At 38.5% G+C, this 15,363-nt stretch overlaps 1 protein-coding gene across 1 annotated transcript in view; it reads right to left on the bottom strand.

Annotated features, from left to right (window-relative positions):
- The window catches only part of si:dkey-172j4.3 (diacylglycerol kinase eta), a 103,227-nt gene that overhangs the window by 77,169 nt on the left and 10,695 nt on the right, over positions 1 to 15,363 (bottom strand). Inside the window, exon 3 of the mRNA XM_020917760.2 lies at positions 13,366 to 13,470. Within this exon, the coding sequence (XP_020773419.1) occupies positions 13,366 to 13,470 (105 nt within the window). The remainder of the gene's footprint in view (positions 1 to 13,365; positions 13,471 to 15,363) is intronic.

The following is a 15,363-nucleotide window of genomic DNA, read 5'->3' as shown; positions in this document are numbered from 1 at the left end:
AGACGTGGAGAAGAGAGAGAGAGAGGTCAGAGGAAAGAGAGAGTGAGGCAGATGAGAAGAAAGGAGACGAGAAAAAGGTCAGAGGGAAGAGGAGAGAAAGGAGAGAGATGGGGGAGGAGAGAGAGGTGGATGAGGAGAGAGGAGAAGCGAGAGAGGTCAGAGGAAAGAGGAGAGAGGTGAAGGAGGTGAGGAGAGAAGGGAGAGAGGTTAGAGGAGAGAAGAGAAGAGAGAGCAGGAAAAGGAGAGTGGGGAGAAGAGGAGGAGGGGTAGAAGAGTCTAGAAGTCTAGATCGTTCTATGCATCCTTTGATCCATCCATCATCCTCTCTTTCTCTCTCTGCGATCCTCCATACAAAAACAACATCTCCACGGCGACGAGCGTGGAGCCAGAAAAGTTCCGAGATGCGCCTTTAAACACTTAGCAGCACTTACGGACGCTCTTCGGCACAATCCCTCACAGTCTGCGGGGAATAACATTACTCGCGCGCTTCCCGCTTTCCCGGCAGTGACGCGATCCCGACGGTCGATGTGGCGTCTCCGCTTTACGGGGTCAGATCAATGGAAAGTGGGTTAGTAGCTCGGGGGACCCTCTCGCTGTGAGGGGAGGTGCATGATTTAGGGCCTGCTGGATTTCATTACGCTGATCGATACGGCGCAGACGGGAGCTAGTTAGACACGGCGCTCACTGATTTCCAATAGACAAGCTATCAATGCCAATCAGAGCAAGAAATATGGAGAAAATGTCAAAGTATAACCGCGATGGATTGGTTAGATAAATAAAAACATCAATATAAAAGTAAATCAATCAATAAATAAAAGATTTGAGCGCAGACTGAAATTGGAACTTTAAACAGGGTTCCCAGACAAAATTTCAAAACTTTTTCATGATCTAAAGAGAATTTTGTCAATCCTTTCCTCTCTCCTTATGGTTTGGTATTCAAGTTTTTTAACATTCAAAATACTCTCAGTGCATTTATTGTCGACTCTCAGAAATATTCATAATAGCCTAATGAGAAATTAAAGGGACAGTATGGAATTTTGGACATAGGGCCTCATTTCTTAGTGAGCCAGAGTGTTGGAGACGTGTGGAGACACTTTTTTAAATATTCCATCCAGTCCTTGTATTTGCAGAGGTCGCTGGTGCTAGGCTAGTGCATGTCAATGGCCATAGTTAGCCTGCCACTAAAAACAGTCTTACCCACTCCACAAAACACCCAAAACAAATCTATTATTACACCAGACTGTCTATGTGAATGTCTGTGTTGATAGAATAATGTTTGAAATAAAACTAATCTTGCATCACATGAATCGTTGCATGTTGAGGGACTATTTTCTCAGCAGTGGAATTGTACTTTGCTGGTAAGATAGGTGCTAGGTGATATCACTCCACCGCTGCGGAGCTTTTTATCAGGAAGTACAACTCTCTGCTGCTGCTCAGACACAAATCCTTCAAATGCAAAGCTGGTTTTACTTCTAAAACAGACATGTCAAACCTGCGATATAATTTATATTTGGCCCACGAGATCATATCAAATATGTATTAGAGCTGACCTGCCAGGCTATAGAGATATTACTGATTTAAAATGTTGTTATTATTTTATATTCTGCTTGTTCTGGATTCAATATTTATGCAAAACTATTATTAAATATTTATTTTAATAAGAAAAGGTTTAACATTACATATCTTGAAAAAAGAGAAAACATGCAGACGTTGTTAAATAAATAAATATTTAGTTTGGCCCAGTCCAATTTTTAATTTTGGCCTCTGTGAAATTGAGTTTGACACTCCTTTCCTAAAATGATTCTATCAACACAAACATTTACATCAACAGTCTGGTGTGATAATAGATTTGTTTCGGGTGTTTTGTGGAGTGGGTAAGACTGTTTTTAGTGTCAGGATAACTATGGCCATTGACATGCACTAGCCTAGCACCAGCGACCTCTGCAAATACAAGGACTGGATGGAATATTTAATAAAATGCCTCCACACGTCTCCAACACTCTGGCTCACTAGAAAATGAAGCCCTATGTCCAAAATTCCACACTGTCCCTTTAACAGAACTCTGTAGTTGAGTGAAAGAGATACTAAAATTCCATGACTTATCCAAAAACATTCATTGAATTTACAAAATTCCATGACTTTTCCATGCTCGGAAAATGCCATTTTCAATTTCCATGTCTTTTTCAGGATTTCCATGACCGTGGGAGCCCTGTTTAAAGAGCCCATATTACACCATGTTCTGATCTATGTTATAATAGGCTCTTTCACGTTATGTCACAAAGCAGGAAGACATTTGGAAAGATGCAATTACAACTTCCGGTGTACTTACTGACACTGGCCTCGCTGACCGATACAACTATTGGTGTGTACCGCAATGTTTAATGTTATTTAAAGTGATCATATGCTGCTGTACCGATATATCACCAAGAGTATTTTTTGATATATTTTACTAAATAATTTTGTTACAGTGCTACAGTTTTGTTGTTTGTTTAGTGAAAGGAAACTCATCTATGCGACACATTTGACATTTTCACTGTTTTGATGATTAAAATGTTTGTGTTTTATATGAAGAAGTGGTTTAACAAAGATTTTTAATATCACAGACATGATTTAGCCATTATTTTCTATTGAACCGTATTGAATCATTTAGAAATATATCATACTGAATCGAAAGTGCACTGTATCGAGATATGTATCGTAACAACTTCTGAATGATACCCAGCTCTAGATAAAACTCACTGAAGTAAATGTGATCAGCGGTAAGATGAAGACTGCATTTGGAATCATCTTGAATTTGCCGCTTCATCTCTTTTAATCGCATGTACACAGTGCGTTTGTTGTGTGTCAGTGAGGAAATGATGAAAACTGAGGTGTGGTTGTAACTGATGATTAATCGAACATAACAGAACATTACAGTGACATGGAGATGAAGAAAACTTGGCCTGGGAAGTTGTAATCGCATCTTTCCAAACGTCTTCCTGGTTTATGACGTAAGTGTGAATAGAGCCTATTTCCTCATCACAAACAGACCTGGAGTTGCGATTTGTTTCATTCACACATGTTTAACACACAAACTCTGCAGATTTAGGCTTTTATACACAATACGACTCCATGGAGACACAGGAAGGGCATCTGAGTGAAAAAAACAACAAAAAATAGTGATTATGATTTGTATTCAAGGCTCATTTCCAGGAATTTGTGTCTCTTCCAGCTGCACTGACAGCTCTGGTTTGTCTCTAAAAATATCTCAAACAAACCACTCGTTTCTCTGCACTGCCTCCCACCTGTTCCACCTCTCCTCTATCTATCTGTCTATCCATCTATCCATCGGTCCTTTCCTATCCCTCCTACAATCTCACACTCTTTCTATTTCTTTCTCTCCTCTCAATATTTTCTTTCATTTCTCCTCTTCCTCCTCTTACCTCTCCTGTTTCTCTCCTTCCTCCTCTCCCTCCTTTATCCCTCTCTCCTCCCTCTCCTATCTCTTTCCCTCTGTCCTTCGATCTATCCCCCCTCTACTCTCTCGCCTTCTCTCTCCTCTATCCCTCTCTCCTCCCTTCTCTCTCCTCTATTCACTATCTCTTGCTTTCTCTCTCCTCTATTCCCAACCCTCTCTCCTCTCTTTTCTATCCCTCTCTCTTACTTTCCCTGTTCTCTGTTCCCTCCTCTATCCCTCTCTCTTACTTTCTCTCTTGTTTATTCCCTTCTCTATCCCTCTCTCCTCTATTCCCTTCTCTATGTCTCTCTCTCCTCTGTTTCCTCCTCTAACCCTCTCTCTTCCTTTCTTTCTTGTTTATTCCCTCCTCTATCCCTCTCTCTTCCCTTCTATCTCCTCTAATCCCTCCTCTATCCCTCTCTCTTCTCTGTTCCCTCCTCTACCCCTCTCTCTTACTCTCTCTCTTGTTTATTCCCTTCTCTATCCCTCTCTCCTCTATTCCCTCTCTCATCCCTTCTTTCTCCTCTATTCCCTCCTCTATCCCTCTCTCTTCCCTTCTCTCTCCTCTATTCCCTCTCTCCTCTCTTCTCTATCTGTCTCTCTTCCTTTCTCTCTTCTCTGTTCCCTCCTTTATTCCTCTCTCTTGCTTTCTCTCTTGTTTATTCCCTCCTCTATCCTTCTCTCTTCTCCCTTCTCTCTCCTGTATTCCCTCCTTGATCCCTCTCTCCTCCCTTCTCTCTCTATTCCCCCTCTCCTCCCTTCTCTCTTCTCTATTCCTCTCTCTTACTTTGTCTCTTGTTTATTCCCCTCCTCTATCCCTCTCTCCTCCTTCTCCTCTCCTTCTCTCCCCCCTCCCTCTCTTCTCTTCCTCTCCCTCTCTCCCTCTCTCCTCTTCGTCCTTCCTCTCTCCTCTCCGTCTCTCACCTGTAGCTCTTCTAAACAAACCTGTGTTATTGCGCTCCTTACATAACACTACTGCCTGCGTCGTGCTCATTGCTTTTCTGCTCCATCTACCTTTCTCTCGCTCCATCCCTCCCTCCCTCGCTCTCCTCTCCTCTTTTCCTTCCCTCACTCCATCTCCCTGTCAATGCCGCCCGCACATATTCCGCTATTTCCATCTCTCCTTCTAATTCCCTCCCTCTTCATCTCCGGTCCTCTCTCCTTCCATCAGCCATACTCTCGTTTTCATCTCCTTTCTCCTCTCCTCATCCCCCTCTTCTCTCTCTTAAACGAACATATGCAAAGTACGTTATTGCAGTCTCCCTCTTCTCTCTTTCAGACTGACTCACAGTGCATTACTGACCCTCTCCTCCTCTCTCCTCCCTCACTCATCCCTCTCTTTCCGCTTTCAACCTGACCGCAGTGCATTACAGCTCGTCCTCCCTCCACTACTCCCCCTCTCCCTCATCCCTCTCTTAATGGACCTATGCAAAGTACATCTCTTAAACTGACCACAGCACATCACAGCTCTCTCCCCTCTCTCCTCTCCTCCCTCCCTCATCCCTCTCTCTTTCAAACGGACCACAGTACATTACAGCGTTATAGCATCAAATTCAGAGTCACAAATGAAATCTTCGTCCCACACGTCCTCCTCCCCTCTCCCACCTCCTCTCTCTCCTCTTCTCCCTCTCCTCATCTCATCCTCTCACTTTTCCTCTCCTCGTCTCTCTTCTCCTTCCTCCTCCTCCTCCTCTAAGCTCCGCCCCCTCAGAGCCCACTTGTGCTTAAGCACCGGGAGCGACAGCTTCCTCCCACGAAACACCCATAAAAATACACGAGCGTCCAATCACTTAACACAAATATATCATTATGTAATCGAGACACTTCTATTTTTACAGCGGGGAAGACTTTGGATGGCAACAAGTGACAAACAAATGAGTTTCATCGTTTTCTCCATTGAAAATATTCCATTTCTAATTATAACAAAGAAGAGGAGATAATAAAAAGGAAGAGAAAAGTTTGAAAAAGAAAAGCACATTATTCATGGTTTGAAAAAAAAACTCCTGTTAATGATGCCATTTTGATGAGAATTCTGAACAAAGATTTGTTAATTGGTATGGAAACCCCCGTCTTTTTCATTATTTTAAACAAAAGGATAGCGAAAGATTTGTTCAAAATAACTTATAATGTTATAATTCCAAGAAATTTCCAAAATTCTATGAACAATTTTGCACATATTATAACTACTTATGATTACTATGTTATGCTATACACTTGACAAGATGTAATTTTAAAATAATAATTAAATGTCCTTTACCATACACTGTAAATACTGTAATAATTATCTGTAAGAGAACCCCAGGAAGACCAGCAGCTGTTGTACAGGCAGATAATAAAACAACAACTGCTAACTGTTCAAAATGAACTAGCCCTGTTTTTCACACTTTTCAGAGAGTAAAAATCCGATACAGCGCCTTTATACATTGACTTTACAGAAGTCATTAGAGCTGCAGTTTTCCTCTGAGCTGAAGAGAGTGTGAATCTGAGGAGGCACCAGGATATCGACCCACAACACGACTGGAGTAAAGTCATGTCTCTATAAAACCACAAACCACACTGACCATTAGGGCTGGGGATCATTAAGAAGTTAACAATATGATACATACCTCCATACATAGGCCACGATACTACAAATATTTGATACTATTTGATTCGATACAATGTATTTCAAATCCATTCAATACAGTTCAATTAAAAATAAAGGCTAAATCATGGCTGTGATACTGAAAGTGTTTGTTAAACCACTTGGTCAAAATGAATATGAAAGACGCCCATTTTAATCATCAAAACAGTGAAAATATCAAATGCGTTCCTTCCTCTGAACAAGACACAAAACTGTAGCACTGTAACAAAAGAATTTAGTAAAATATACCAAAAAATACTCTTGGTGATATATCAATATAGCAGCCAACAATATCGATACTGTATCATCACATTAAGCAATACGATATATCGATATTTCTATAGTTTTGCACACTCCTGCTGATCATGTAATGTGATGATCTGAGGGGTTAAATGGAGAGAAAGAGAAGGAGGGAAGGAAAGGGGGAGAGAGTGAGAGCTGAGAAGGACCTGCCTATATCTACTGAACTACTACAGCTTCATGACATCACAAGGTGGAACAGAGCATTTTGAGTTTTGGGGATGTACAGACTAATAATAAAGAGTTATTCAAACATGTGTGAATGAAACAAAACACAACTCCAGGTTTGTTTTTGAGGCAGTAACAACATTCTAACATGGCTTAACACTCTCAAGAGTCCATTTTGGGTAATGTAACACCTTTAAACAGAAACGCAATGAATCACCAACAGAACCATCTCACTTCAGAGTGGATTTTCTCTTCTGAAATTTCTCGTATCAAACACCAGACTGGCGAAGATCTGAACCACTCAAACTACAGATAATTTTGCTGAAATCCTCACTGCAGCAGCAACGTATCAGGGACCCTATAGACTTTATTATCACTATGAAAGCACAAGATAAAACCACACATTCAACAGAGCAATATCCACTCAGAATTCCCCTAAAGCTAACAACTAGCATGCAAACAGCGCACCACAATATGTTTACATTCAACCCTAAGAGCTGCTTTTAAAATAAATCTGCAATATATTAGACCAGGGGTGTCAAACTCAAATTCACAGGGGCCAAAATTTAAAACGTGGGCCAAATTTCAATAATATATGCAAGTTTAGAGATATGTAATGTTAAACTTTTTTCATATTAAAATAAATGTTTAATTATAGTTTTGCTTAAACATTGAATCCAGAACAAGCAGAATATAAAATAATAACAACACTTTAAATAAATAATGTCTCTATAGCCTCTATCTGTAGGTTTTGAACTCCTCTTAAAAGTTTTTTTTTTTTTTTTTTTCACAAGGCAGCAACCAGTCAAAAATAACAACTTACTTCAATGAAAATCTTTCAACTATGAACAGTCAAAAATCATAAAGAAAACATTAATCCGAGCTAAATCTGCTAGACTAGGATTTACTCTGATACACATGGGTCCAAAGCAGATACAAACACTTGGCATCTCTTCTTGGATACAAGTTCATCAAAGTATTAGTATTAGTATTATTATAACAATTATTATTATTAGTAGTAGTAGTATTAGCGGCACATGAGTCATACCGGCGGGCCAGGTCTAATATATATTTGATATGATCTCGTGGACCAAACATAATTATATTGCAGCCGAATTTGGCCCCCGAGCCTGAGTTTGACATGTCTGCATTAGACAAAAAGAGTGCAACCACTTTAAGAATTAAAGAAGGGGTATTTTTTACTTCTATGGGGTATTTACTGTAACACATAACATATTTAGTAAAGATGTAGCAATAAACGAAATTTCGTGATATTATATAGTCAAAAGTTTCACAATAATATCATGAGAAATCATAATATATCCAATTACAAGTTTTTTTGTTTTTTTTTAACCATAGACCATGATCCTTTGTGCTGTTTCAGTCCAATCTACATGATGAAATAATGGTTATTAATTACTTTTAAATCTTAAATGTTTGGATTATGACGAGAGAAAAGTAGCACATTTAAAACTTTGTTAGTCTACATAAAATATCACAACAAATATCGTACCGTGAGATGCAAAGCATGATAATATCGTATTGAGAGAATTGGATATCATTACATCCATAACATTTACATCACCATGTTACCTTTTATTGTTTTGAAAATGCTATATTTTTCCAAAAACGTATTAACATGTTTTATAACTTTCTGAGTTTCTTCTCGCTTTGCTCTCCATCCTAAATCACTCCCCCTTCAGAGCGCCACCACAGTCACAATCAGCGCGCATCCCGTTATTGAAACTACTGCACATCGCATCAGGTTTGTGAAGTTGTTGTGTACAGTTGTATATGATGTTTAATATATTTATGGAGAATTGTAGTGTGGGAGCATGCTTGTGGGCGGAGCTTTGCACATAATATTACTGCAGGGTTTGAATAGGGCCTGGGAGAGATCGCTAAATTACTCAAACATGCATGGATGACATCTAAAACCACTTCAAGCATGTTTTTGACAAAGGAACAGCGTTATAACATGGTAGAAAGCTCAAAAGAATTGATTTTGCGTAATATCGCCTCTTTAAAATCATCTACTTCAGTGATTGAGGCCACAGACTATAAGCAGACAGCTTTTTTGGCAGCTGTAACAGCTCAATACATTTCCCAATCAATACAGCGGCCTAACGAACTCTAATGAACTCTGTCTGATCCATACGAGACCACCCCAGACCACTCTAACCCAAAAACACACATCTGTAAATATGTGGAGCTACATTGATGCTTTGAAGTGACAACAGGCTGGGGGTGTTCTACATGTATGTTTATGGTGGAATGTTTAGAACCACCTGAGACCCGGCCCATTCATTTGTGTCCTTTATAGTGGAGATTGAGATAACTAGTCGATCTTTTAAGTGTTTAGAGACACACTCTTCAATAGGAGTTAGTTTGTGGCTGCACTATGATAAAAAATGAAGTAAGAAATTAAAAGGGAGTCTAAAAACCTTTTGAGTTGACTGTAGAAGCTTCATCAAAAAAGTTGTTTTTGTTTTTTGATAGGATGTTAACTTCACATGGATTTAACGCCAAAATGTCCCTGGTGTCCATTACAGAGGACATGTTACAAAATTATAAATACAAAAAAAAAAAATTAACAAAATCTACATGTTAAGGTGTTCATTTACCTCCAAATAGAGAGAAATACACTTTTTTCTTTGGTTCCCAGGAGGTTAGGTGCACACATTAGGAAACACTAGGGATGTAACAATAACTGAAATATCGTGATATCTTATCGTCAAAGTTCTCACTATAATATCGTGGACAAGTCTTTTTGCTTAAATTAAGAGTTATGGTGCAGCAATAGCTAAAAAAAAAAGGCAGAGGGAACTACATAGACCATGATCCTTTGCTCCATTTCAGTGTAAACTACAAGAAGAAATAACAGTTCTAAGCACTTTTAAATCTTAGTTCTTTGGATTAAGTCTTGCCATTTTAAGAAGAAAAAGAAGCATATTAACAGTTTTGTTACTCTCCATAAAATATCGCGATAAATATCGTACTGTGAGATGTATATTGTGAAAATATTGTACAGAGAGATATGGTTATTGTTACATCTCTAATCGTGAGAGTTTACACGATATCGCAATAAATATCGTGCCGTGAGGTTCATACCGTGACGATATCGTATTGTGAGACTTGAATATCATTACACCCCTAGGAAGCACTGTCAGAAAAGGTTTTAAGATGATCTGAAAACTCAAAGATGCACTATGTAACTTTTTGGTTGGGGGTCCATCACCTGCCTGAAGATGTCATTGCTCTGGAATGTTCCACAGTATGACATTAAACAGCTCTATTTTACATTTATTCAGTTACAGGTCGGTTTATAGCTCATAAACACCTAGAAAAACAAGCATTCTGACTGTGAGCGGGGTCGCCTCTCTACAGATCTGACCTGTAACTTGGTCTGGTTTGGTCTCCATGAAGATAAAAAGGTTTAACGTCACACTGTGAAACATTTCAGACGAAGCAATAACATCTCCATGGAGAAAGGCATTGGACGGACCTTCCACCAGAAAAGTTACATTTCATTTCAATCAGAATATTAATTAATTGCAAACAGAGATCATCACGTTTATGCACAACAACTTAGTTTTCTTTCTCATATTTTTTAAATGCCGTCATTGTACTTTATCCTTTTATATCTTTGTCAAGACTATTCCATAAATGAACTCCTTTCACAGCAACGCTTCACTCTATAACCTTGGATCTGAATCTGTTTTTTTTGTTTTTTTTAAACATATAGGTTCTTTTTAAATTGTAGTGTCTTGTTCTGATCAGATAGTGTTAAAACAAAGCTCATATTAAAGTCTAACTTGGGTAACAGAGCTTCAGACAGAGCAGAGCCTACAGTTAGCATCACACCCCGGGGATCAGTAAAAGGTATAAGTAATTCTACACCTTTAATCAAGGCGTTCATGAGTCTAGCGGGTGGGTAAAGGACAAGGCCTCTTCATCGCTCCATCGCTGTAATTATTTCAGGACTTTTGGGAGAAGAACTCAACGATCTGATGATGTTAAACGGGTGAAATCACTTAGCACCTTTAATATAAGCTTTTAATGAGACAGAACAGAGCAGGACTGAGCGTAAGGGGAATTCTGGGAGACTATATTTAAAAATGTGCCGTGTAAAAAGTGAAAGTGAAATACTATGTGATTAATAATAGCTCCCAGATGGTGACTAAAAAACAAACAAAACAAAAAAAAACAAAAGCAGAAATTGTCCAGACGACTCATGAATAAAAAAGGCTAATAATGAGATCAAGTTAGAAATCTAAGGGTAAAAATGGTCTTAGACTTGAAATTTAACAGGCACATCAGCTCTATAACATCTGCAGCTTTTACCATCTTAAAACACAGCGAATATTAAAGGAATACTGTGTAAACCAAAATCATAAAAACCTGTCATATGCACTTTAAAGGTCCGATATTACGCCAAATTGACTCCTGTGAGGTTTTAGTTATGTTTAGTGCTGTTACCTCCTCAAAACCAGACCTGGAGTTGTGTTTTGTTTCATTCACACATGTTTGAATAATCCTTTATTATTCGTTTGTCCACATTTCCAAAGCTGAAAATGCTTTGTTCCACCTTGTGAGGTCATGAAGCGGTAGTTTTTAAGTTAGCATTTATCTTTTATTTTTTGTTCGGTAGAGATTGGAAATTCCAGGGCTGAAATAATCCAAATGATTCTAGTGAAGGTGTATGGAGTTTAAAAACACACTTCCTGTATTACCACATGACATTTAAGACTGTGCAATTAATCGAATTTTGACTGTGATTTTGATTTGATCTCCAAACTCATATAATTGTGTTGAAACGATTTATGTGCCGATGAAAGTGAGGACCAGGGAGCGATGACAGTAGTTTGCGAGGATACGTGTTGTGAGTACGGTGCGTAATGGGAGCTACAGTATTGATTATATCCATAGACAGAGGAACGTATCGCAGTAGGACTCATATCTGTCTCACTATTTAATAGATATTTCTGCCGCTGGACTTATTTTCTCCTCTAAAGCGTTAGCTCTGCTGCACAACATGTAAACAAACAAACGCCGTGTGATGATGTCATCAGCCGTGGCCCAGTTCAGTTGTGCAGGTGTGAGTGCGGAACACAGAACCCACAACAACTGTCCTAGTGTGAGTTCTAGTTTGTGTTATTTTGGGATATTTTTATATAAATAAGTAGAGAACAGCTGGATATATAGTTTATATTGGATACATTTATGTTTTTCTATGCCTTATTTCATGTTCTATATTTTACATTTTTTTATTTATTTTATGTTTTATACATTCCAAAACTGTTTTAAGGTACATATTTGTAACCTATATTTATTTTCAATTTGAAAGTTTTGCATAAATTATCAGTAAAGTGTTTTAGGGTTGGTTTTTTTGAGAGAATTGCTGAATAAATACATTGTGTAACTAACAAAATAAATGTCTGAATAATCATGATATCAGTATTAACTAAAATAATCGTAGTAATGATTTTTTACATAAACAAGCAGTCCTAATGACATCACAAGGTGGAACAGAGAAAAGAACTCAGCCTAAATATGCAGGGTTTGTGTGTTAAACATGTGTCTGTTTGTGATGAGGAAACAGCTCTCATCCTCATCATGAGCCTCTCGTTTGGCTCTGAGCTCACTCTCTGAAGCTCTCATTGGGTGTGTTTGTGACGCAGACGTTTCATAATCAATACTATGCTGATATCTGAGGCCTTTATCTACAACAGGAACAAATATGGGGCGTTATGGGATGCCGTCTCCGTGGCGACAGGGGTTGCCCAGATCCCTGAGTGTTCATTGATCGAGGCTTCATTTAAGGACGCCAGGGAAAGCTGCAGTTTTCAGCTCAGAAAATGGGAATCACACATAACATTACAGTTCCATTAGCCAACAGTTTTTCAGTGAGTCACTCTCACCTTTTTGTGAAAATCAAACTCCTAAACAGGACCATGAACGCTCGGACTGATGACAGGCTCCTGAAAATGTGCTCTTTAAATCAATGTTGTAGTTTTTCCTTCAGTTTTCTGATGATCTTAAAACTTTTTTGACAGTGTTTGCCAACAGGTGCATTCTGTCTCAATGGTACAAAGTAATCAATGTAATCAATAGAAACATCTTAAACTTTAATCTCAGTGTTTGCTAAAGTTGTGTCTCCATGATAACAGCTGAACATTCCACCAATATAAATACATGTAGCACACCCCAAGCATGATGTTACAGCAAAGAATCAGGTTAAATTTTACACTCAACTTTTCGAAATCTACCCACCAACAGAGGCGGTGTTACCATTAGGCAAACGTAGGCAGCTGCTTAGGGCCCCCCAAACCTGGAGGGGCCCCCAACCAATTTCCCCCATTGTAGTCTCAATATGACATTAAATGAGAGTAATTTACTTTAAACAATAATCATAAGAAAAATAATAATAATCATATGTAATGGATGTAAACAAAAATGTAACTGTACTAGCAAAAAAACAAAACTACTTTCAGTTCTGGTTATCTACTAAACGACCAAACTAGTAAGACAAGTTTCCAATCCACCATAATTCAAATAAATAGAGATGTGCATGTCTCAAGAACAATGGAGAAAAACAGACAATAAATATATATTTTTTAAAAACAAAACAAAACAAAAAAACTGTGCATTATAGTGAGGACCCCAAACTCAAGTTCTCCTAGGGCCCCCAAATTGCTAACTCCGCCACTGCCCACCAAATGTTAATGTATGTATAGACCAGACCAACGCACCATGACAAAATAGCAGAAATTATGGAATAAAATAAAAAAGAATACAGAAAACCGAAGCGTGTTTTAAAGGCGAGGTGTGGTGGTACCTTGGCTCGGATCTGTCCCGACGTGGACACTTTGCGGATGAGTTTGTGAGACGTCTCCTCTTGTTCTCCATCGCTGTCTGAGGACTCCTCTGCTCCTTCTCCGCCCTCAAACAAAGAAAAATCACTTTAACTTGTAGAATTTACAGACTGAGTGATGAAAAGTTTGCACAGCGTTGTCACAGCAATGATTAATACAAAAACAAACTTTAAAACTGGCACTATTGCTGTTGCAGCTAAAATGAATATTGTTAAAATGCAGATAGTGAGTCTTGGGTCGAAGGTCCACATTTGTGAATTTACCTTTTGGATATTTCATGGTAAAGTACATTGTAATCAATAGGGAAAATCTGTCTCTTGTCCTCATCTGGGACTATGACATCATCGCGAGTGATAGGAAGAATACTTTGAAAATGTATTTAGTTACAGAATACTGAATACCTGAATACTCTAAAACATGGCCCAATCAGAGTACTGTGTTCTGAATACTTAGAATACTTTTACATTGTGTCATAAAAGTGTAAAGACAAAACACAGAATTAAAAAAAGCTTTACTGTTTGCTTCACAGTTTGTTCTGCATTTCCTATCAGTGATTAGAAAAGGAGAAATCACACATGCACGCACCACTTGACTTGTGTTATGTATTTTCCTCTCCAATAAAGTGCAGTTTGAAGCCTAAATTGTGTGATGAAGTACCACTGTGTATTCCTTCTATAAATGTGATTGCATTCTGCATAACACCAAATGAAGAAGGAACTGTACTCAGAATTAGTATTCTCAGTAGTTATTTCACAACACTGGTAATCAAATTCTAAAATCTGAAAACCACCAACAAAACAAGAAGCAGAAACCCACGAAAAGCCAAAGAGATCTGTCTAGATCTCTGCAAAGCCGGCTTAAAGCTGCATTGTGTTACTTTTCTGCTGGGAGGTCTGCCATTTGCTTGTCTCCACGGAGATGCTACTGCTTTGCCAGGTATGGAGACAAGGAGACAAGCAGGTGATGCCAACAAGGCCAAGTTAAAGTTTAGATCTGTGGAGAGGCGAGCCAGCTTACAGTAAGAATGTATGTGTTTCAAGTTTTTTTTTTGTTTTTTCTTCAGCAAAACACACTCATAGATGATATATAACCAACTAGGTAAATTTAATGCCATACTGTGGAATATTTTTTACTCATTCGTGTATTCGTCACAGGTGTATTCTGACATTATCCAGAAACAGTAGTATTTAAATGCAGAAAGAGTGAAAAGGTGTAGGTGAGGCATCATTCTTAATCATAACGATCGCAAAAGGAAGGAACGAAACAGTAACAGAGCATCAAAGTTATGGAGCTCGACAGTGATCGCCCACTCCACACTTCCTGAACGAAATTTCTCACATTTTTTTCCCATAAACTTTCTGAAAATAAAAAAATAAATAAATAAATGAACATATAAATAAAAAGTTCGAAAGCCTGCTCAAGGATGATCAGCTACATGTTAAAGGTGCGCTACGCAACTTCTAAGACGGAGGGTTCGTTACTTACTTGTCCCCATGGAGATGTTATTTCTTTGCTTGGAATGTTCCACAGTAGGGCATTAAACATATCTCCCTTGCATTTGTTCAATTGCAAGTGGTTTATCGCTCAAAAATACCTCAAAAACCTGTGCAGGCTTGCATCTCCATAGAGCTGACCATTAACCTGTCTCCATTGTGATTACCAAATTTATTTCTATACTGTGGAATAATCAAAGCAAAACAGTGATATCTCCATGGAGACAAGCAGGTGGCGGACCCTCCACCAGAAAACTAATGAACACCAGACCTATAATTTTATTTAACATTTGTTTCTGAAACTTTATAAACAGCTAAGTTATTAAAGCATTATGCAGTATCCCGTGTTTTAAAGGTGCATTGTGTAACTTTTCTGGTGGAGGGTCCGTCAAATGCTTTTCTCCATGGAGATGTTATTGCTTTGTCCGGAATGTCTCTCTGTTTTCATGGAGACCAAACCAGATAAAG

Source organism: Boleophthalmus pectinirostris, unplaced genomic scaffold, assembly GCF_026225935.1.
Source record: "Boleophthalmus pectinirostris isolate CB_2022bp ecotype Guang Dong unplaced genomic scaffold, ASM2622593v1 HiC_scaffold_20, whole genome shotgun sequence".
Classification (NCBI taxonomy): domain Eukaryota; kingdom Metazoa; phylum Chordata; class Actinopteri; order Gobiiformes; family Gobiidae; genus Boleophthalmus; species Boleophthalmus pectinirostris.
The sequence above is the reverse complement of the archived record's forward strand: the minus strand, read 5'-3'. Positions and strand labels throughout refer to the sequence as shown.